Raw genomic sequence first — 25,116 nt, 5'->3', positions numbered from 1 at the left:
ACGCGCTATCTCAGAGTTTGTGAGCCGGTAATCTATATAATCTATTCCAGCGATTCCCAACCTGAGGGATTTGAGATATTTAGAAGGGCGATAGAGCGAAAGGGGCAATATGGGGGTCGACAGAGAAAAGGGGGCGATAAGGGGGGCGTTTAGCATCCGGAAAACGAGAAATGGGTAATTGAGAAAAATAAGAAAAGAGAAAAAAAATACAATACTTTCGATCGGATATCCATAGAATAATAAAAAGTAAATATATGTATACCAATGCAGGTAATAATAACACTAACATCTCATCTAGTCACAGAGAGCTATGAATCATAATACAATTTAATTCTATACATTATCGTTATATGTAATTATACATTATAACGAATTCTTCATTTTCCTTATAGTTGTTTTGTTTCAACTGACACTCATTGTGTTCAGTGAGTTGTTATTTTAATAAAGATACTGTGATTTATTTGTGAAACTGTTAAGTCTGTCTTTCAATTCGGACATAACCACTTATCTTATCGAACACGAGGCGTCACAATATTAGAATCATTATTAGTCACAATGTTAGAATTCGGACAGAAACGTCGACGCGTGGCAATATAATTATCTATTGAGAATTGCGAGATAGTGTTTTTATCCTTTGCCTTCTCAATAAGGTGTAATTAATTACTCTTTTGTTTTGCTCTCAAAATGTCAGCACCTAAAAAAAAGTGCCGGTAGTACTCAACGGAATATTTAAAATATGGATTCATTGATTTGCCAGGAAATAAGAATCTACCAGCTGTCAAAGAGATAGTTGATACTATGTTGGAACCCAGTCAGGCCAGCCAAGTAACAGATGCAGTTCCTTTCAGCAATAATACTGTCTCCAGAAGGATTGATGAAATGGGAGCCAATGTCGAAGATGTTCTCTGCAACAAATTCAAAAGCAGAGAGTTTACTGTGCAACTTGACGAGAGTACCCTGAGTGACAGCAAAGCTTTGCTGCTGTTATATGTCCGATTTATTGACGACAATGGAGAAATGGCCGAGGAAATGCTATTTGTTAGAAGTCTGATTACTGATACAAAAGGATCTTCCATATTTGAGGTAGTTAAGAGATTTTTTGAGGAAAAAGAGATTCCCTTATTAAATATAATCGCCTATGCTACCGACGGTGCAGCAGCAATGACACGGCGCCATCGGGGATTTATTGCACATCTGAAACAAGCAGTACCTGGAATTTTGTGTGTTCACTGCGTCATTCACAGAGAGCATTTGCTTGCCAAGAATTTGAGTAGGAGGTTGCACGATTCTCTTCGACTTGTCATAGATGCGGTAAATAAAATTAAAGCAAAACCAAATAATGATCGAATATTTCGTACACTTTGTGAACAAAATGATGAGATATTTAATACATTGCTACTACATACGGAAGACCGCTAGCTTTCTTAAGGCAATTGCTTAAGGCGGTTCTTCAGTCTCATGGATACTGCTATTGAATTTCTTAATACTACTAACCCCACACTAAGTACAGAACTACAAGAGAAGCGAAATGACATCGCTTATTTATCAGATATTTTTCAAAAATTAAAAGAAATGAACCTGCAGGGGAAGAACATAAATATGGCCAAAGCGAATGTTGTAGTCGGAGCATTCATTGACAAACTATCTCTTTTTGAAGAAAATATGCAGAGAAGAGATCTGACCAAATTCCCCAACTTAAAATCTTCTTGTGGTGATTCTGAGGATCTTCAAACATACTTTCTCGACCTTCAAATACTGAAAGAAGATCTGCAGTCCCGATTCCAAGTTTTGACTAGTCTGAAAGTGCCAACTTGGTTTATCAATTCTTTCAGCGTGGAAGTTTCAAACGGTATGTCCTCTTCAAGAAAACTTAATTGATTTAAGACATGATGTTGAAATTGAAAGTTTGTTTCGGGAGTGTGGGTACGAAAGATTTTGGCCGCAGATAAAAAAAGTGTATCCAATCTTGTGGAATGCAATCAAATTATTATTATTGGCATTTCTCACAACATATCTAGTGGAGAAAGGTTTTAGTTCTGTGTGTATATTGAAAAACAGACCAAGAAATAGGCTCGACATAATAGAAAGAGGGGATTTGAGGTTGTTATTAACCAACATTGAGCCAGACATAAAGAAATTATGTGAGGGACACCAGGCCCAAGGAAGCCATTAACAATTCTTTTACACACATATAACCATTTATCATTTTACGAAATGTAAAAATAAATAAATATGGATACTTACCTTTTGTATAGATTCATTATTTGTTTCAATTTAATTGGGTGGGGGGGGGACGATTGTAGTATTCATAACTGGTGAAATCTGTCTAAGATGGCGATCAAGGGAAAAAGGTTGGGAACCACTGATCTATTCTACTATTGTTTAGAGCAGTTATAATGCTGTCTAATTCCACAGTGTTGAAGGCTTTGTGAAAGTCTACGAAGATAAGTACCAGTGGTCTGTTATATTCTAGCGACTTTTCTATTAAGGTTTTTACTGTTTGCAGGTGATCGTTTGTTCCGAATTTTGAGCGGAAGCCAGCTTGTTCTGGGGGCTGGTAGAATTTTACCTTTTTCTCTAGTTTTGTCGTAATTATTCGGGTAAACATTTTATATATATAAAATGTTTACGTTCATAATATAGTTAATCAAACTCTGTTTTTTTATGCATTTAAAGTTAAGAGAATACATTGATAATAGGTTGCCAGTCAAAAATGGCCGCAAGTATTTTTAATTCAGTTAATAGTAATTAATTTTTGTACAAAAATTTTATTTCGTTCATTTATTATTTGAATAAAATACGCTACTCATGACGTTTATGCATGTTTTTAAACCAAATTAAAGCCGATTTTTTCTTAGTATGATGATATAAGGTTTCCTGAGAAAAACTGGTGGCAAATTAGGGTCATAAGCTGTTAAAAATTTGGGGTATCAAAGAAAAAATAAAATAGAGTTAGCACGCAACGGCACTAATTTGAGAAGTAATAATATGTATAGTTGTGGTAATCTGAAAACTGCATGTTAGTACTTATAATTAGTGCGAAAAGAACAGTATGAAGTTGTTCTGCTAATAGAAAGAGACCGAATATATTATGAAAATAGTAGCAATATACGAGCTTGTTTTTACCACCCATTAAATTGAATTCTAGTTTTGTCGAAGTGACATTCAGTTTTGATAACGGAAACGCCAAGTATACGTTTATTTTTTCGTCGGGTAGAAGTGTCAAGAAGAACAAAAAAGATGAAGTGACAATAAAATATGTAGGCACAATCCAAGAAAAGAGAAACAGACAGAATTGCCTGATACTATGATAGATTAAGAAGAAGTAAAGGTTTGTGAGTTCACAGGGGTCTTAAAAATTAGTAAAGAGCACAGTTTGGACCGTGTGAAGCCTAACCTGTCGGACTTTTAGCGTCGATTGGTACAGAATAAACGCACGGTAGCGGGCGAAGTGGCTCAATGGTTTGGAAAGGTTATGGCCACTATACTTCAAGATTAAAAATTTGTAATTTTAATTGCCGAACTTGAAAAAGGTAAAATTATAGATAGCCAATTGTATGTTGTATCACTGAACGAATTGAAGCAGGATCTTAATAAGAAACCACTCCATATGCAGAAGAAAACAGTATTATTAAACACACAAGAACATTATGACTATGACAACGGCAAAATTCGTAAGTTTTTCCAGCTTACTCTCTTAATTTGGTCCCCCCTGATTATTATGTGTTACCAAATCTCGAAAATTAAAAACTCAGCTAGAAATTCAGCTTCAAACAGGTTGAAACGTTTAAATATTTGGGAGTACTAGTCAAGAGTAGTATTAGAAGTGTAAGAAAACCGTGTACCGAAAGAGTTCGATAGAAATAAAAAAAATGTATAGAAATAAGAGAATAAGTCAAAACACAAAAATTAAAATCTACAAAATGCCCATAAGACCAATAGTTGTATATGTTTCCGAGATATTGACATTAACAGCAAGAGAAGAAGAGCATCTGAAATATTTTGAAGGGACGATTATGAGCAAAATACAAGAATGAATGGCTCCAGAGAACATACTTAGAGCAATAAAAGCAAAGAGAATTAAAGTTTTTGTGTACTAAAAACGAGGGGTATCATCGTCATCAGTGGCATTACAGCTGGTTATGAGCCAAAGCCTTCTTCAGAACAATCTTCCATTCGCCCCTGTCTCTGGCAACTCTTCTCCATGCTTTTACTCCAATGGATTTTAGATCATCCTCTACGTTATCTTGATACCTAAGTTTTGGTCTTCCTCTGGCTCGTCTTCACACTGGTCCTTTTCGGTCGAAAATTTTTCTGATCATTGCATCTTCATCTCGCCTAATTACATGTCCTATCCATCGAAGGCGTGCTAATTTAATACATTTTACAACGTCATTATCATCAGTGGTGCTACAGCTCTAGTTGAGCCTTGACCTTCCCCAGTCTATTTCGCCAGTCGTTTTTGTTCATCGCCAACCGTTGCCAATTTGCCGCGCCGATTTTCCTTGCGTCCTCGTCCACACCGTCCCTCCATCTCAGTCGTGGTCTGCCTCTACTCCTATTTCCCACTGGGACCGATAATAGAGTTCGTCTGGATGGGTAATTTTCATTTGCTCTTGACACATGTCCAGCCCATCTAAGCCTACCTATTTTTATGAAGGATATTACATCTCTACCATTTACTATTTTTTATACTTCTCTTACAATTCGAAATTATATCGCCTTCTCAAAATACCATTCTCACAGACTGCGCCCATTATTCTTCTTAGTATCTTCCTTTCGAAGACGAGCAGAAGATTTGCGTCTGTTTTGGAGATGGTCCATGTTTCTGACCCATATGTCAGCACTGGTAGGATGAGTGTTCTATATATTATTAGTTTGGTTTTTTGGCTTAAATTTCTGTTTTTTAGCTGCTTGCTTAGTCCAAAATAACATTTGTTTGCTAGCAGTACCCTCCGTTTTATTTCTTCAGATGTGTCATTATCGTTTGTTATGAGAGAACCCAAATATGTAAACTTATTTACTACCTCAAAATTATATTGGTCTATACTGAAGTTTTCTTCGGCGTTTCTAGCTCTATCTCTGTTATTTGGAATAGATGCTAACATTTTGGTTTTTTCCTCGTTTATTTTAAGGCCCATATTTTGTGCGGCTGTCAAGAAGGTGGAAGTCATCTCTTTAAGTCCTCGTGTAGTACGTGCGATCAAATCCAGATCGTCAGCGTAAGCCATAATCTGCGTTGATTTATTAAAGATTGTTCCCCTATTGTGTAACTCGGCATCTCTTATAGTCTTTTCTAACGCTATATTAAAGAGAAGGCACGCCAGCGCGTCTCCCTGCCTTAACCCTGCATATGTTTCAAACGCTTGTGACATATCGCCTTGTATTTGCACTCTGCAGATCACTTTACTCATAGTTGTTTTTACGAGCCTTATTAATTTATGGGGAATGTTAAGTTCATTCATGGCTTCGTATAATTCACCTCTTAGGACCCCTAACGTCAATTTTACCTTAATTTTACAACGTCAGGTTCCCCAAAACTTTTATGTAACTCAAAGTTGTAGCGCCTACGCCACAAACCCTGTTCTTGGATTCCTCCATATATTTTCCTTAGAATTTTTCTCTCGAAACGTTTAAGCAATTCTTGGTCATTCTGTGTAAGTGACCACGTTTTAGACCCGTATGTTAATATTGGTCTTATTAGTATTTTATATATGGTAACTTTAATTTTTCTGGGTAGTTTTGGGGCCATATGTTTCCTCAAGCCATAATAGCACTTATTGGCAAGCACTATTCTTCTTTTAATTTCTTCGCTGACATTGTTGTCTTTGGTGAGCAGCGAGCCCAGGTAGACGAAGGTGTCCACACCTTCCAGTTCCAGATCATCAATTAATAGTCTATGTATCTGGTTGCCTGATCGAGTACAATACATATACTTGGTTTTCTGTGCGTTTATTTTTAAACCCATTCTAAGTGCAGACGCTCTTAGTGTTCGAAATGCTTTGATCAGAGATTCTGCGGACCTAGCAATAATGTATATGTCATCTGCATATCCGACCACTTGTACAGATTTATTAAAGATGGTGCCATTCGTATTAATATGGCACTCTCGAATTACTTTTTCTAGTGCAAGGTTAAATAAGAGACACGACAGTCCGTCTCCCTGTCTTAGTCCATTTTTACAATGACATTTACATCTTCCAAAATGACTTTTCCAGACCCTTCCATTGTAAAAATTGTAAAAAACTAGGGGTATAATCCCTTTGAAATAAAAACTGACATGTCGGTATTTTCACAAAATCCACTGAATATTGCCAAATATCAGGGAAAAACTCCTTTGAGTGGCCAACCCTGTATTACTACTAACAACTAATATTAATTATAATGGCTTCTTTCTTCTTTTTTTATAGCCTCGTTTTTTCTATTTCCTCGGTATTTTACTATTTTGTATCCTCTATTTACCTCTGTAATATTTAATTTCCTTTTTTTATTTCAAATTACCCAACATTTTATTTTACTTTTTTTTCTGAATGTTTTGTTTCTACGGATTTATATCTATTACTGTAATAATATGCTAATGATTTTCCTTTAAATCAATTTCGTACCAAAGCTTTATAATACTTAGTAATATCGTCGTTTATATAATGACATCCTTAATCGGCTTGTTTTACACAGATCTAATCTACAGAAATAATGCTTTTAATATGAAAACAGTGAATAGAACGGCAAGAAATCAGAAACGTCAAACATCAATTGCCTTAAAATTAAATTTTAATTTTTCAGATGATTTCTTCTTGGCCATTATTGTTAAATATTCCCTTTTGCTAATTCGTAATACTTCGCCAAGGGGTTGATTAATAAAGGGTTGTTGCGAATGTTTGCTACGTAATTAAATCGCGAATTCGCTTTGTGTTCACATAATTAGAAGATACAAAAGACAATACAGACTGTTTTACGAAATCTTGGTTTGTTTCTATGTTTAATTTACATTTTAAATAATATAATCAGATTAGAGGATTTAAAAAGTGTACTTATTACAGAAGATAACGTTTTACCCCAAGTAAAAATTTATAATAGAAAAACAGAAGTTTGTCTATAATGAATAGTATATTCTCTAAAAAGTAAAAACCAAAATTCAATGAAAGTAAAACGCGAGCGTAAAGAACTAAAGTCATATCTTTTCTTCATTATTTTTAAGGACTACCTCTTGTTTTTTTTTCCTCTGGACAATATTCTAAGATTGTTAATATTTATACAAAAAGAGTATGACAACTGTACTAAACATTGCTAGTTCAAAATAGTTAGAAGAAGATACTTAAGGTTATAGAGCAATAATATATAATTACCAGTATTGCTGGTGTATTCACTCGTGAACTCGTAGTCTGCATGCAGGTAGAGTTTACACGTGTGATTTCTCGTACGAGTTTGTCTACCGCGAACTTACGGTGTTTACACGGGTCTCGCGGTACTGTCTTTTCTTTACTAAAATACCAAAATTTTACGTCTATCAGGCACGAACACTAAAATCGAAGAGCTGAGCATATCTGCATCTGTAGATTAGGGAGGGCGAGTTAAGTTTCACAGTACTTAGGCCACAATTGACCCATTGTGCATCCTCCCAGGGAGCTGTCACCCTTAGCTCATTGTCCATCCTGCCATTTCTAGGAAAGTGGACAAGTCACCAGGAGACATCTCTCTTATGTGGTCAGGTGTGGGCCAGGACTCGCCGAACGCTTACTCTCGTATTAACGATAACTCTGGGCATTCACATAGGACATGCTCTACAGTTTCGTCTTCTCGTTTACACTTCCTACATAGAGGTGTGTCTGCTAGCCCCTGTGTGTGGAGGTGTTTGCTTAGTTGACAATGACCAGTTAAAAAACCAACTGACAAACGTAGGTTTTTCCTGGTCATTCCCAAGTACTTCTTTGATGTTGACTCTTTAAGGTTACTTAGTGTTACCCTGGCAAGTTTAGATCCTTTCCCTTCTTCCCATCTTTTTACGGTTTGTGTATGGGAGTGACATTTGAAAATTTCCGCGATGGTTGTAGTTGACCAACCAAAAAGATTCCTAGGTCCTAAGAGTCTTAGGCCTACCTCCTTCCTAAATACTTGATTCCTATTGTGTCCTTTCACTCACCTCAGGATAATGGTATTACCATCCGAAGCTTGAGTTAGTGACTCGTGACACTCCATTACTAAACCTGATGTGACACGTGGTCTATTCAAGTTTAGTAACGCTTGTCTGCTATCTGTGCAGATCATTATAGTTTTCCCTGCTACACCTTTTTGGGTTATCTTTTATGCGGCTATGGAGATACCAGTCAGTTCTGTCATTTTTGCCCGCTGGCAAAAATGACATTTTTGAACTACGCTGGCATTTTTGCCCATGCCCCACTTTATTCTTAGGTTCAGTGATCTGGAGTATATCCCGCATCCTGAGCCTTCTTTCATTTTGGAGCCATCGGTGTATATGCAAAAGGCATTTGCCACGTTTGTCTCCATATACTGTCCTGTTTCAATTTTGTAGGGTTTGTTAAAGACAAACTTTGGTTCAATTGAGTCGCAGGATGCCTGTAGCAGTGGTAACGCATCCAGCTCTCCCCACTAGAAACGAGTTCTCAATTGTCCCATTCCTACATCAAGGTTTGCACCAGCTGAGCGCAGTTGCATCGTTGTCACTAGCGCCACCTCTTTGACATATATATCTAGAGGCGTGATACCAATGATCAACTCCATTGCAGCAGTTGGTGTTGTTTTCATGGCACCTGTTATATTTATGCAAGCCATCCGCTGAATATGGTTTAGTTTGTTAATCGCTGTTGCCTGTAGCACTTTTGGTACCCAAGCAATAGCTCCGTAAGTTAGCATTGGTCTAATGACAGCGGTGTAGACCCAGGCGATCACCCTGGGCGTGAGGCCCCAGGTGCGTCCGAATGTTCGTCGACACTGCTCATAGGCAATATATGCTCTTTTAGCTCTACCATCTAAGTGTGAGTTCCATGTTAACTTCCTGTCAAGGGTAATACCAAGGTACTTCAAGAGCTGAGCATAATGAATGTGTTTTCTATGCAATTCAAAAGCAGATATTCCCGATATTTTACATAATTGCTACCAGAAGAAAGAAGAAAAAATCAGAGGTTTCAAAACGTGCGTTTTTGCGAACACCTAGGAAAGAGAGTAGCACGGAGCGAAAGCGTCTTTTCGGTATGATCACTACGATCAGAGGAAGAGACTCGCGGTATTTTATCGCGTTGCAACTAGTGGTTATTACTAAGAGAGAAAAACCCGTGTATTATTTTCGGAGCCAAGATCAGAGAGGTGTGTAAAACGTCTGTCCTCAATGGCACACTTAACTAAGAGAAGAGTTTTATTTTTTATTTTGTAATGACAAGACATGTTTGTATTGTCTAAGGGTAGGGTTAGAGTGACGGATAGGAATTACCTTTTTACCTGAGGACAGAAAAAAGAGAGCAAGACCAAGAAAGAAATAAAGAGATGTAGTGATGGAAGATGTCAAAGAGATGGGAATGAGAAATTAGACGCCGACAGCAAAGAACAGATAACGATGGAAATTATTCATCTAGCAATCTTTTTGAAAACGATTTCCAATTGGATATAATGGAGGTCAGATTAGAAGGAGGCTTTGACACCTAAACTGCTATTGTTGGTTTTTATTAAGCTTTTGCGAACACGTTTAAATATCGGTTTTGTTTAATTATAAATAAGTTTATATAAAAAAATCATATAAATCAACTGCATATATATATATATATATATAGAGAAATTCGCAAATATTATAATCAATAATAAAAATTAAACATTTAAAACAAATTTCAATTTTTGGTTATTGCGGAGTATTAATTTAAGCCAAAACTATTAGAAATTAATTACAGAATTATCCGAACTACAAACATAACGAAACAAATTTATTTCTGTGACAAGGCTCGTGGAGAATTAAAGTATTTCATAATCTTCCCGGGTATTTAAAAAATTCTAAAAAGCCGATTTGGCAGACGAGGTTGGGATAAAAATATAATACGTTAACTATATAATATATTTAGATGGCAATAGAATCAAAATGTAAAATCAAGGTTAAGAACATTGTTGTTTTACAACGTCACCAAGCTAGTTCCAACAGTATTTTATTTAATAGAATATTGGGAATAGTATATAAACTACATTATTGTATGATTTTCAAAAATAAATTTTCTACTTATATCGAAAAGATATCTATACTTTATCAAACTGTCTTTACAGGAAAAATTCTTTTACTTTTAAATACAGACAATAATTAATTTCTGAAATTTTAACAATACTCAAATACGGATCTTCTAGCATGTCAAAGAAGAATCTTACCAATTTCGAGCTGTCTTCTTCTTCTTTTGGCATCATAACCCTGGATGGGTCTTTGCCTGTCTGGCTATGTCCTTCCATTCAGATCTCTCTTGTGCCCTTCTTCTCCATTGTCTTATGTTCATTGTTTTCAGGTCGTCTTCCACGTCATCCAACCATCTCGTTCTGGGCCTTCCTTTTTTTCGCCTTCCTATGGGCTTCCATTGTAACATTTTCTTTGTTGTTTTTGCATCGTTTTGTCTCTGCACATGTCCCAGCCATGACAGTCTTTGACTTTTCACAAATCTTACAATGTCATAACCTTCATTTAACTCATTAACCTCGTCGTTTCTCCTGATTCTCCATGTGCCATCTTCCTCTTGTACCGGGCCATATACTTTCCTCAGTATTTTTCTCTCGAATGTCCTGAGTTGGGCTTCATCTTTTTTCGTCATTACCCAAGTTTCACATCCATAGGTTACTACGGGTCTAATCAGTGTTCTGTAGATAGTCATTTTGGTTCTTTTGTCTAATAATTTCGATGTCATCAATCTTTTATTAGTATAGTATGTACGATTCCCGCTGGAAATACGTGCATTAATTTCGCTACTTACGGAGTTATTCTGATTGATTTCTGTGCCGAGATATGTAAAGGCATCCACTCGTTCGATAGTATAGTTAATTTCGAGCTGTATTGGCTCTAAATGTGGTAGTTATGAACGATTTGTTTAAGCCTATAACATATTAGATTGCACAAAGAAGAAAAATAAAAAATGAACACTGGGAACGCTTTTTGAAAGAAATGGAACATGATTTTTACGGTCTGCAAAAGAAAATATGGCATCTCAAAAGAAGTCAAAGAACGGAGATAAAGGAACTAATAGAACTAAAACACATAGATAAGAATACGTAGATTGACTACCCAAGAAAGAACAAACAACGCTAGAACCTGAAACACCAGAAATTAGCACAAATGAAAATGTGTAACGATAAGACTACCAAAGAGAATTGAAATACCATTATAAAAATATAACCCCAATCAACCATGGGAGCTTATCGTATATACTTCGCCTAGCTCCGTGTCTCAAGTGTGAGTTCGTCTTGTCTTAAACTAGGAATTAAACCATGAACCCTTAGCTGATATCAAATAAAACGATTATTTAACTAATTATATTTAATAAAAATGTGACGAAAAAACAATCAACCCTGCCAATGTTTTACAAAAAATAAATTTGACGATACTTATGGCATCGACGGGTGATTGTGTGGCCTCCCAATTAGATACTCAGGTCTATAAGTTCTTGAATAATGCAGCCAATAAAATCGTGAAGATGATTAATAAATGCCTCAACAATGCAGCTAATTTCCTTGCCATTTTACAAAATTACAATGAAACAAATAGCAGACGACAAGGATAAAATGGAATATAATTATTATTACTTAGTTAAACTCCTTAGTTAAGATTCCTACATGCATATAATCAAAAACGTACTTTCGAAAGAAGTGAGGTTACGAATATTGAAAATGATGGCAGAAGTATTGAATATGTATTACAATTAAAGTACTCACCCCAAGAGAATTCTACAGACCATAAAATGAAGTGAAGCTTATAATAATTGTGCATTCTTTTATAAACTTTAAAAACAGGCAAAAACTTATATTCCCACTACGTTATAAAAGTTGATTGACAGAAAGTACGAAGGAGACTAATATGTAGTTTGCACAGATGACATAGGACGTAAGCCTATGATGGAATTAGCTTTTCTGTCAACAAAGAACAGAATATTTAGTCTACCGGACAGAGGGAGACAAGGCAAATATTTATTCTACGGGAAAGAAAGAGAAAGAAAAGAAAGGCAGAGGGCGCCAACTACTTTTTGAATAAAAAATAGTAAAAACTAAACTGGAGATAAAGGAATTAATAAATTAGTAAAAAAAAATAAAATAAAATAATTATTTAAATATAAATTAATAAAGATGTGACGTTTATAACGTTACAACTTAATATAACCGTACAGGAAGTTCGGAAAATACTTGAAAACCTGAAGAACAAAAAAGCATAAGAGGTAAAGACGGGATACCAAACGAATTACTATAGTAAAATTCCACTATTTAAAAGAGCGATTTAATCGTTTAAATGCCGAATGTCCTTAAATTTAAATGTACTCAGCGGCCCCCAAACCTACTTGTTTAATTTGCGTTTTCTCGTCAAAAATCATAGAATGTATAAGTAGTACATTTATTTTTGCTTGTCTATAGCAGACGTAACCACAAGATGCCGTACAGTTTGGCCAATTCTTGTTTACAAGTAGCAGTTATGGTCATACAAACCTGAATTCTTCGACGCAGCGATTATTACCGACATAAAATTCCAAAAAAATGAGTTTTTTCAATATTAAAAACTCAGCACAAAATTGTATTGAAATAAATTGTATTTACATGTTCAGTTTTGTTACATACTTAAGTCTATAAAATATGTTAAATTGATATGTTACATTTCATTCCCATTCCGTTTCAAAAACTTGGCAACTTAGGAATTTGTAACGGTAATACCACCGCACCTGCCGAAGCAAGAAACGTTCATTTACATAGGCGGGCGGGAGTGCTTCTGTTGCCTTTTGTGATCATATTTTTTGCGGTTGAAGTTTGTGGTGATAATCCTAGTGTTATGGGAGTTTGTCGTTTTATATGTGAGTAAATTTTTAATTATATTCTGTGATTATTAAAATATAATGGACAAACAACCGAGTTGATCCAAGAGAAGACAGCAAAATGTTAACGTCAGAAGAGAAGGTAGTGATACGATATGAAGGAATTTAATTGCATGATGTAGAAAAATGGCATCAAATTTAAATAAAAGTATAAAGTATCCATTACCCGTATTTATCATGTGCCTAAAAATACATCGGAAAATAAAAAGCCAGTAAAACGTAAAACTACAGGTAGAAAAAACATTGTTTTGGATGACGAGACAAGACATTTTATTTTCGGAGTAAAATTCCAACACTGAAAAAATTTCTCAAGGGCTCGAAAACAATTACTTTTTACCCAAGATATCTCGTAGAGTAATAATCAGAACTATGCTCGAAATGGAAAAGCAGGAAAAGTGTGTAATTAGAAAAAAAAAGAAATTATTTTGTGGAGAAAAAAAAATATTTCAAAGAAATACGCACACTTCGCAGCATTGAACGGAAAACATACTATTTGGATGAAACCTGAATCAATGAAAGTCATACAGTTGAAAAAGAGTGGCAAGATTTAAATGTTAAAGGTAAACGCGAAGCATTTATAGAAGGCTGCTTTAAAGGATTAAAAGTTCCATCAGGAAAAGGACGACGTTTAAATATTATCCATATAGTAGGAAGTGATACAGGGTTCCTTGATGATGGTTTGCTTCAACATGAGTCAAGCAAAACAGGAGATTATCATAAAGAAATGACTCAGTTCTATCCATATCTTTCAAATCTGTTCATGTCTCTACAGCAAACCTTGTTCGAATTTCTGCAATCTTTGTATTTGTATACCGCACTACAGTATTTATCATAGCTTCTGAGATGAGGAGGTTCCATATATTTTCTGGAGTGGCTTTATCTTCTAGAGTACGAGCAGGAGCTTTTAATCCTGGTAGGGTTATAACTATATTATGTTGATTCGCATATTCTTTACAGGTTCATTTACCGCCCACTTTTGTCGATTTTTCCCATATTAGTACTTTTTTCCAATTTCATCCTCTTTCTCTTAGTCTAATTCTTCATCAATATTTTCATCATTTAAAAAAGATTGTTCATTATCATTACTTTCACTTGAAGGTCGATATTCATGTTTTTCTTCGATATCATATCCATCTTCTATATCAGACAAGTCAGATTCTTCCTCATTATACCATCTTAAAACAGTACTTTCAAAATTATTGTCTTATAAATTTACTTTTTTTGATGTACTAGGAATTAAATCCATCTAAAAATAACAGGTTTTACACAAAAATCTTTAATTTTATAACAATTACAAAACTTACTTTAACGGTGAGGTGAAGTCGACTGAGATTCGTGGGTCTTGAGATTTGAACATGTCCACCTAGCGCAATACCCACTGAATACCAATAACTACCCTGATACTGTAACCAACATGTTTGTTATAGTATCATGAATAACTACCAATAGTGACTTGAAGGTACATGAGTGCCCTTAAGATTCAAGGTCACCGGAAAAAAGTTACAACTTCTAAAGTACTAGGAGTCTGCTTGACTTCAGCTCACCTGTTACTGGTTAATGTAAAATTGTGGCAATTGAGTTCATGTAATTTTATGAAAAGTGGTATTATAAAATTGATCACACAGAGAATTAATGGTTTTTAACAAAGTATGTAGCTGATTTTGAACCCTCCCGAAATTATAAAAACCGTGTAACATGGTCGGTCAGGCTACTAATGTATCACCAAAGGTCGAAACGGATTCATCGGTACATGAGTTTAATTTATAATTGATACTAAAAGAGATTATTGCACAAAAATGTTTGCGATGGATTTTTGAATTACCTTTTAATATTGCCAATAATATTAGTCTGCTAAAAGACAATATAAGCATTTATGCCAATGGCATTTCCATTAATAATACAACTAAATACATAAATTCTAACAACTGATATCTTTTATTAACACTCAAAATCTAAAAATGATATATTTTGTAGCACACCTTCTGCATGTTAATGTGTACATCTGTCCTTTTTAGTGAATATTTCTTGTCCGTCTATATTTTTCGTACACTATTTTTATTTTATTTGTTTTGTTCTTACTAAAAATCTCACTTAAATTACTTCAGTGTTTTTTTTTTACTTTTGAAGTTTTCCATGCTTGGTGAAATTATATTATTGATGACTTGGACAGTTAGGAATGGGTATTTGTGCATATAATGCAGTGAATTTAATGAAATTCAGAAAAATATGGTACACTTTTATATGGCAGGAATAACTAACCGCCAACAACATTAAATCTGTAAACGTTTTGTTAATGCAGTTGCTTTATATCGTTAATCACATTAGATTACAAATGGTATATTACAATAAAAAATTATCGACATACCGAAAATAAAAAAAATATACAAAGGTTTAAGGTCCTTTTACTCTCCACTCCAAATTAATGTTTTTTATTGTCTATATTGGAGCCAGAGATTTTTATATTTAATTTTTAATTTTTTGGCCACGCATAAAAAGCTATACTAACCTGTTGAATTAAGTTTTAAATAAAAAACAAATCCTGATGTCACCCAAATAATCCGATTTCAATTCTGTAAAATGCTTTGATTAGCTAAAGTGCTCTAATCTAAATTGACAAACTTATATATGGTTTAGTTTTTGTTGTACAAGATTTTAAAAATTTTAATTTTTTTTAATTTATTTTGCAAATTATTATAAGAAATTTATTAAATCGATTTTAATGAAATTTTGTGGACTGTTTTACTATATTTTAAATATTTGTTAGGCAAACCAAGAAGGTCCTAAGTGTTGAAAAACATTAAATAAAAACAGGCTTGTTTTCCCTCCTTTTTTGTGTTTATTGCTATTTTTTAACCAGGTAAAATAGCAATAAATAACGTTAATTTAAAACCTTTTTTTTCTATTTTTTTAGTTTAAGTGCCTGGCAGCTAAGGCCATTGGCAAGGAAGTTGATTTTATTCTCAGAAATTTCAAAATAGGTATTAAACTTAAAAAAAAAATTAGTGTCTTTGAGGAACTGTAGCACTTTGGTGTATTCACTTGGATAATTTAGAATATTAACAAGCGATGTCCGTTATTTTATGGTTTACGGTAAGGGCACAAAATTGTGCTGTTGACATGTTGGACGTTCATTGGTAAATATTAAGTAGCCATGTATAGTCTTATTGTTATCTGTGATATGTTACAAGTTATATTATTAACACTTGGCCGGGTAATTTAAGGTTGAATTCTGCGTAAAGCTGTATCACAGTTATTCCAACGAGCTTGCCAAGATCCGAGGATTCACTTTTTAAACTTAGCTATAAAGTATGTTCTTAGTTAGATCGTTGTTTGTCTTTATCATGGAGATCAGCAGTTTAATGTAAGCCAGATAAGTAAAACTTTTGTTTCTCGAGCATCAAGAGAGGTTGAGTATAATCTAAACTAGTAAATGATCAATAAATACTACTTTTAATGAGAATATGGAGGAAAGGAAATCGGTATAAATTGCTACATTTTTGAATAAGGTGAAAATAAACTTAAATGTAGTAACTGCGCATCCTACACCCTTAAAATTTTTAAAAGCATCAGTGTAAAGAACTAAATTCAAAGGTGATTTGTATAGTATTTTAGCGAGCGTGTGTCATATTTGTTGTAAATGATAAAGAAGGTGTTTGGTCCAGAAAGGACCAGGCAGATGGGCAGAGTAATAGTTCAGGTCAGTGTTCTTTAATAGGACGAGTATTGTGGGAATGGCTCTATAACTGTGCGAGAGTGGTTGCAGTGGCGAATCCAGCATTGTTAAGAAAAAGGACCGATCGGCTCTATTTTCTAAAATTTTCTACTACACCGGCCCGTTTTAGCCTACTGGCCAACCGGGAAAAGTCTTGTACTAATAAAAGTTTGATAGTGGAGCGATCATCTCCATCGCCCTTCTTGCATCTTCCACTGAGTGGTTGCTAATGGAATAATCAGGTACAGAGATCATCATCATCATCATCATCAGTGACATTACAGCCAGTTATGAGCCAAAGCCTTCTTCAGAACAATCTTCCATTCGCCCCTGTCTCTGGCAACTCTTTCCCATGCTTTAACTCCGATTGATTTTTAGATCATCCTCTATGTTATCTTAATACCTAAGTTTTGGTCTTCCTCTGGCTCGTCTTCCCACTGGTCCTCTTCGGTCGAAAATTTTTCTGATCGTTGCATCTTTATCTCGCCTAATTACATGTCCTATCCATCGAAGGCGTGCTAATTTAATACATTTTACAACGTCAGGTTCCCCAAAGCTTTTGTATAACTCAAAGTTGTAGCGCCTACGCCACAAACTCTGCTCTTGGACTCCTCCACATATTTTCCTTAGAATTTTTCTTTCGAAACATTTAAGCAACTCTTGGTCATTCTGTGTTAGTGAACACGTTTCTGACCTGTATGCTAACACTGGCCTTATTAGTGTTTTATATATGGTAACTTTAATTTTTGTGGGTAGTTTTGGGGCCATCTGTTTACTCAAGCCATAATAGCACTTATTGGCAAGCACTATTCTTCTTTTAATTTCTTCGTTGACATTGTTGTCTTTCGTCAGCAGCGAGCCCAGATAGACGAAGGTGTCCACACCTTCCAGTTCCAGATCATCAATTGATAGTCTATGTATCTGGTTGCCTGATCTAGTACAATACATATACTTGGTTTTCTGTGCGTTTATTTTTAATCCCATTCTCAGTGCAGACGCTCCTAGACTCTGAGAAATGCTTCGATCAGAGATTCTGTGGACCTAGCAATAATGTCTATCTGCATATCCGACCACTTGTACAGATTTATTAAAGATGGTGCCATTCGTATTAATATGGCAAATTTTGAATTACTTTTTTTAGTGCAAGGTTAAATAAGAGACAAGACAGTCCATCTCCATGTCTCAGTCCATTTTTATAATGAAAGGGTCCTAAAAAGTTCTTTTGGATTCTAACTACACTCAATACGCCTGTGAGTGTAAGTTCCGTTAGTTGAACAAGATGAAGCGGCATTTGAAATTCCACCATAGCCTGTAGAATTTTTTGCCTGGTGATTGAGTCGTATGCTGCTTTGAAATCCACGAATATGTGGTGTGTGTCGACTCCAAACTCAAGCGTTTTCTCAAGAATCTGCCTGACTGTGAAGATTTGATTCGTTGTTGATTTATTGGGTCGGAAACCGCACTGGTAGTTCCCAACTATTTGTTCAGCATAGGGGATCAATCTTCTGTACAATACGTTGGACAATACTTTATATGGCACGTTAAGTAAGGTGATGCCTCTATAATTATCACACACCATCATATCTCCCTTTTTGTGAAGAGTGTGCATTACACCTAATTTCCAGTCCGCGGGTTTTTCCTTCCGTTGCCAGATTTCGGTTACTAATTTATGCATGTGTTTAAAAAGGGTGTCACCACCATTTTTAAAGAGTTAGGCAGGAAGATTGTCTAAACCGAGGGCTTTCTTATTTTTCAGTTTTGAAATGGCTTCTTTAATTTCTCCTTCGGTGGGGGGGCGGCTCTTGAGCGTTTTCATCCATTTCAGGCAAAGTAATTTCTATTTGAACAGCTAACAAGAACAGCTGAAGATAGAGAAGAGTTTAAAATTGTAGTAGCCAACCTCCATTGAGAATAGGGCACTTTAAGAAGAAGAAGAATTTCTATTTGGTCTTCTTCACGACTGTCGCTAAGCAGTCCTTCAAAATGATTCGCCCACCTGTTTAGTATCTGTTCTTTGTCAATAATTATGGAACCATCTCTGTCTTTACATGCTGTTATTGTAGGTTTAAATTCTTTTCTGAAGCTGTTTATCTTCTGGTAGAATTGTCGCGAGTTTTTTTCTATTGTGGTGGTTAACAATCCCGTTTAGAGCGTTTTCGTACGGCTCTTTCTTTTTCCTTCTAAACGTCCTTTTTTCTTCTCGTCTAAGATTTTCATAGTCTTCCATGTATGATCTCGTTTTGCGCTGCTGAAGTCTCTTATATGCTTCATTTTTCTGTTGGTTAATGGATCTACATTCTTACAGAGTACAGAGATAGTAAGGTGTTAATCGGGTTATGAGAGAAGCAGATGTTGTCTTCTAAAGTAAAGACTTTCCTGTGACTAGAGCGAAAAGCTCCAGGCATAGACGAAGAGCAATATTTGGGATATAATCTAATATGTCATATTTTAAGGCGGACATGCCCTATTCTATTTTGAATTGTATCAAAGCTCTGTAGACTGTAAGATGTACATTCTCATCAACTGCCTAACAAAAGTGTAAAAGAGTTTTTTATTATTAAGATTTAGATTTTTTTATTATTAAAATATTCCACTTAAGGTACCAGGACGTTGTCGGTAGAAATTAGATAAAGAGGAAAAACATTTTTGACCAGTAGGATCTTATATATTTTGCTACGAATTCGCCTCAAATTGAATCGTTGTACAGTTATAAGCAAGAAAAGTAGAATAAAACGATGTATGTAATTTTTAAATACTGTCAGTTTTTTTAGAAATATTCCTGATCTATTTGAGAGGGAAGGAAACTCAATTAATATTGTATTTACCCAACAACTTTTTTTGCAAAAGTCATAATGCCACTTCTCAGACCAAAATGTAGTCGTTTTTTCACAGATCCGCCTGGTCTGCTTACCTTTTGGCAAGTAAAGGCACAATATTTAACTAAATGGTCACCCTTTTTTTTGGGCAAAATTCAAACTAAAATTTTAGAGTTACATTACAAAAGTTTGCCAGGTTATCAAATACACATTCTATAATACCAAGCATCAAGTTTTATAAAAAAATTGTCTAATAATAAAAATAAATATTTTACTAGAATAAATACATAATAAATTAACACAACTAAAAAAATCTTCAAATATATTTTTAGTATATAAAATTATATCCAGAAATTTTTAAACAATATTAAACTACTTTGTGCATACTAAAGGAAAATAGTTGTTACCAAATTTTATTACTATAAAAATTAAATTGTTTAAAACCCAGTTCAATTAAAAAATAATTTAAGTGAGACTTTTAAAGTTCTTTGCTTACTTTACTTTTTATTTTGCATGATTTTTATTCCAAATTTTTCTTTGCAGGCCGCACATGATGACTGACGGTGAATGTGGTGGTCGAGATTATCCCATTGACATGCAGAAGATGACAAAAAACATTACAAATATAATCATATTATACCCATCTACCTAGTCATATGTATATATTGTAGTTAGATATACTTTTTATATTGACATATATAATAAGTTAAATAAATAGAAATATGCCAAAGATTTTTAAATTCATTTTACTCATAATTTAGTAAAGCGAATTAGATAGTTTTCTTATTTCCTTCTTTATAAGTTAGTGCAGTCATTGAAGCGAAAAATACGGTCTTACCTCCGAATTTATTTACTGTGAAGCGATTTGCATGAAATTTTGGAATTAGGCTCATCTTACCCTTAACTTCAAAAGTGAAAATGATCTAAACTCTGCCTATTATTTTTAAGGGGCGTGAACAACCCCTTAATGGAAAAATTAACATTGAGCCATTTTATCGCTAGAAAACATGTCTAATAGTAAGTGGTGAAATTGTAAAGTGTTTTCTAACACAATTACCTCATATTAAGATCATTTTCAACCCCTTGAAAATCTTACAACCCTTGCAAACAACCCCCAAATTCAAAAATCACAAAAAAATACTTTGGTATTACATAAAAAGATGTAAGTATAGAGTAAGTGATATTATATATTCTCTATAATAATTATCAAATTTTTAACCCCCTTTTAACCCTTGAAAACTACCACTTGATAAAAAATTGTTAAAATTTTTATTTGATAAAATGAAAAGGATTTACATATTATTCCACACTCGAAAATAATTATCATATTCTTAAGCTTTTCTATCCTTAAAACTGCCCCTAAATTAAAACAGTAAATATGTATATGATTACATATTTAAAAATAATTTAATTTAGAGTAAAAAATTGCCATTTATTGGCAATATATAAATATTTACAAATTAAATAAAATTGTACTATTATTATTAAAATATAATATCATTATTCATGACTCAATGTCGGAGTCGCTGTCACATTCAACATCTTCTGGCAGAATTGGAGGGCTATTTTGGCAGTTATCTTTACTGCACGTTCCACAGGTGCTATTGCATTCGTTTGCAGACGGAAATATACTGGTCACATTATAACGAATAAACGGAGCATGTACAGCTGATCACCTGGCTTTTTCGTTAGCCCCTTCATTCAAATGTGTTATATATACATATAAGAACGTTGGTATGTATTCATGCCTACGTTTCCAAAATATATGAGCCACATTATGTATATATATACACATTACAATAGTTTTGGGTCTCTATTATACTGCGTACTTTTACATTGCTCCAAATACTCACACTCAAAAATTTTCAGTTACTAAGTAGAAAAACAAATTTGTTAATAAGCTCAACAAAACTTGAACACCCTAAAATACATAAGGTAACATGGAGGTCACCAGATCAGAAAACATATAGTCAAATTGATCACATAATGATTAATAAACGAAAGCAATCATCAATAAAAGATGTAAGAACGTTCAGAGGTGCGTGTGCAGATTCAGACCACTACATGGTCACAGCCACTATAAGACAAAAAGTTAAAATTAAAACAAAACAAAAAAACCAACATAAAAAGTGGAATGTCAATAAAATGAGTAATGAAGAAGTAAGAAAAAAATATGAAGAGGCAGTAACAGTTCAAATAAAAGAGAAATATAAACCAGAAGATATAAACACAGAATGGGAGACGATCAAAAAATCAATAGAAGAAGGTGCAAATATGCAGATAGGTAAAAGTCAGGCTAAAACAAAAAACGAATGGTATAACCAAGAATGTAGAGAAATAACAGGAAAAAAAAGTGCAAGCCAGAAATAAATGGCTAAGAACAGATAAAGAGGAAGACAGAGAAGAATATGAAAAATTAAGAAGGAATGCTAAGAAAGTGATAAGGCAAAATAAAAGAAGATGGGTAGACAAAAAAATGCAGGAAATAGAGCAGGAAAGAACAAACAGAAATACGAAAAGTTTTTACAAAAAGATTAAAGAACAAAACAAAAAATACAAGGGCAAAACAAACGGAATAAAAAATAGAGAGGGAATAGTGATAATAGAGGACCAAGAATACAAACAAGTATGGAGAGATTACTACAGAGAGCTCTTGACGGAGGAAACAACAGAAGAAGAAATGCATAACGAGGAGGAAACGGTGCACGAAGAAGAAGCAGATGAAGTAGATGAAGTAGATATCGAAATTTTAAAAGAACCAACATTAGAGGAATTGGATGAAGTAATACAGAGAAGCAAAAATGGAAAAGCCCCTGGTAAAGATGGCATTAATATGGAACTAATAAAATACGGGGGAAGGGAACTAAGAGGAAAAATACTGGCACTATTGAAAAACATATGGAAAGAAGAGAAAATGCCAGGGGACTGGGAGGTAGGGCAGATCATAACAGTACATAAAAAGGGAGACCAACAAATCTGTGAAAATTATAGAGGAATAACGTTACTAAATACAACATATAAAATATTGACATCAATAATAAAAAAGAGGTTATCAAAGATCACAAAGAAGACAGTAGGACAGTACCAATGTGGATTCACAGAAGGAAGATCTACAATAGATGCAATACACACAATAAAACAAATAATGGAAAAAGCAAACGAGTATAAATTAGAATTGGAAATGTTATTCATAGACTTCAAACAGGCATTTGATTCAATTAAAAGGAACGGATTAATGATAGCACTTAAAAAATTAAAAATTCCACATAAACTCAGAAAATTAATAGAAATGACAATGAGAACTACAAAAATAAGCATAAAGACACAAAGAGGAGAGACAGAGGAATTCATTATAAATAAAGGGATGAAACAAGGAGATGCCTTATCAACAACGCTATTTAATCTAGCATTAGAATATGTACTACGAAATATAAATAAAGGAAATCTCAGAACAAGAGGTGGTCAAATAATTGCATATGCAGACGATATTGCTATTATTGCAAAGAACAGAAAAATAATGAAAGAAATGCTAGAAGAAATAAGAGAGAAAGGGGAGGTAATGGGGCTAAGATTAAATCAAGAAAAGACAAAAATATTAAGATTAGGGAAAAAGCCAATGAAAGAAAAAATCAAAATAGGAAGTTCTGAGTTTGAAGAAGTAGAATACTTCAAATACCTAGGAGTTACAATAAGTAAATCCGGAGAAAGGAAATCCGAAATAAAAGAAAAAATATTAGCAGCGAATAAAGCTTATTTTGCAAACAAAACATTACTTAAAAGCAAAACACTGACTAAAAAAAGTAAGATGAGCATTTATAACACCATAATTAGGCCAATATTATTATATGCAGGAGAAACAATGACGATGGTTAAAAAAGATGAAGAAGACTTAAGAATAGCAGAGAGAAAGATTATGAGAACCATACTAGGACCAATCAGAACAGAGCAAAATGAATATAGAAGCAGAACAAATGCAGAAATTAAGGAAGAACTTAAGGAAGACATCGTAACTAAAATAAAGCAATGCAGAGTTAGATGGTTAGGTCACATTTGGCGAGCAGGCGATGAGGCAGTGACATACGCAATGATAGAATGGAATCCAGGAGGAAAAAAGAGAAGGGGAAGACCGAGATCAAAGTGGCTGCAAGAAGTTGAAGAAGACCTCCAAAGGGCAGGAGTCAGAGAATGGAGAGGAAGAACTAGAGACAGGAAAAAATGGAGAGATATTGTCAAGAAGATAAGATAAACAAAAAAGACTGATCCACTTAAGAAATCGGATCTAGAAAGCATTTGCGGTTTAACCCCACACTGGGGTGTATAGCCATTATATATATATATATAAGTAGAAAAAAATATGATAAGTTTTTGGACCCTAACTCCTTCAATGCTATCACATGCTTCTTCATCACAGTATGCTTCATGCTATCACAATTTATAAAAAACCATTGTAAAAGTAATTAGGAGAGCTACAACATCCTTTATTGCAATATATAGTAAAAAACCTTTTTCTAAAACGGTGAATGGTTAAAGGGCTTAAGAGAGGCTGTGAATGCGCTGCCACGCGCTCTTTAAACAATCATATCTCCGTCAATTTTTGTTTGACAGAAAAAACAAAATTGTTTGTCAGAAAAATACCTAAATTTTTTACCGGCACACTTATACGTATCTGTCGTCATTTTTGAGATATTTTGAAAAAAAAGGTTTTTTTAAAAATTTGAAATTTTTTTTTAATCGTGACTTTTTTGAAAAATACGTGTCCTGAAGCATCCAAACTGATACAATCTATCAAACTCTTCATAATAAAGTTAATTCTAGGCGGAATACGATTAATTTTAATTTTGGTGGAAATGGCACTTATAAAACCCATTGATTTAAAAGAAAAAACATTAGATGCTCCTTTTATTTTCAATACAGCTCACTTATTTTACGTGCAAAAGCTTATTTTAAGCACTACAAAACCCTTTTTTATTAGAATGTCTAAAATGCATCTGCTCGCCGCTAGATGGCATTGGCCACATCGATTAAATTTCAGACAAAATAAAAAACGGCTTTGATCTTTAATATCTAGCATAATATTGCACTTTGAATATTGAATAAAAAATCAAATTGTTAATTTTTTTACCTGCTACAATTTTGTTTTTTATAAAATTTTCGATAAAACGTATATTTTTGGAGATATTTGCAAAAAACCGATGAAAAACGTGAAAAAATTGCGAATTTTCAATTGCTAATAACTTGAAAAGTATTGGATTTTTCGAAAAATATTTTTTTGCTTAAAATTAGTCCTTCTATCGATATCTGAGGTTATTTTGAAAAAAAATTCACCCCCGAGAAGGGGTGGCAACTACCCCCAGGGTGGTTGCGGAGTTCAAATTATTTTCACTTTTGAAGTTAAGGGTAAGATGAACCTAATTCCAAAATTGTATGCAATTCGGTTCAAAGTCAAAAAATTCGAAGCAGTAATGCTTCAATGACTGCACTAATTGGCTAAATCTAACATTTATTCTTCTTCGAAACTTTTCGATACTTATTTCAGGAATAC

General features: G+C 34.1%; 1 protein-coding gene across 1 annotated transcript; it reads left to right on the top strand.

The window, feature by feature from the left end:
- Window positions 1-798: 798 nt before the first annotated feature.
- LOC140431710 (zinc finger MYM-type protein 6-like) lies at window positions 799-1,849 on the top strand (the record flags this gene model as incomplete). The annotated part of the gene is made up of 2 exons (XM_072519594.1): window positions 799-1,311; window positions 1,585-1,849. Coding segments are annotated over exons 1-2 (778 nt in total), but the record flags the coding sequence as incomplete, so codon positions are not given.
- Window positions 1,850-25,116: the final 23,267 nt, after the last annotated feature.

This window comes from Diabrotica undecimpunctata, unplaced genomic scaffold, assembly GCF_040954645.1.
Source record: "Diabrotica undecimpunctata isolate CICGRU unplaced genomic scaffold, icDiaUnde3 ctg00001762.1, whole genome shotgun sequence".
NCBI lineage: Eukaryota > Metazoa > Arthropoda > Insecta > Coleoptera > Chrysomelidae > Diabrotica > Diabrotica undecimpunctata.
The sequence above is the reverse complement of the archived record's forward strand: the minus strand, read 5'-3'. Positions and strand labels throughout refer to the sequence as shown.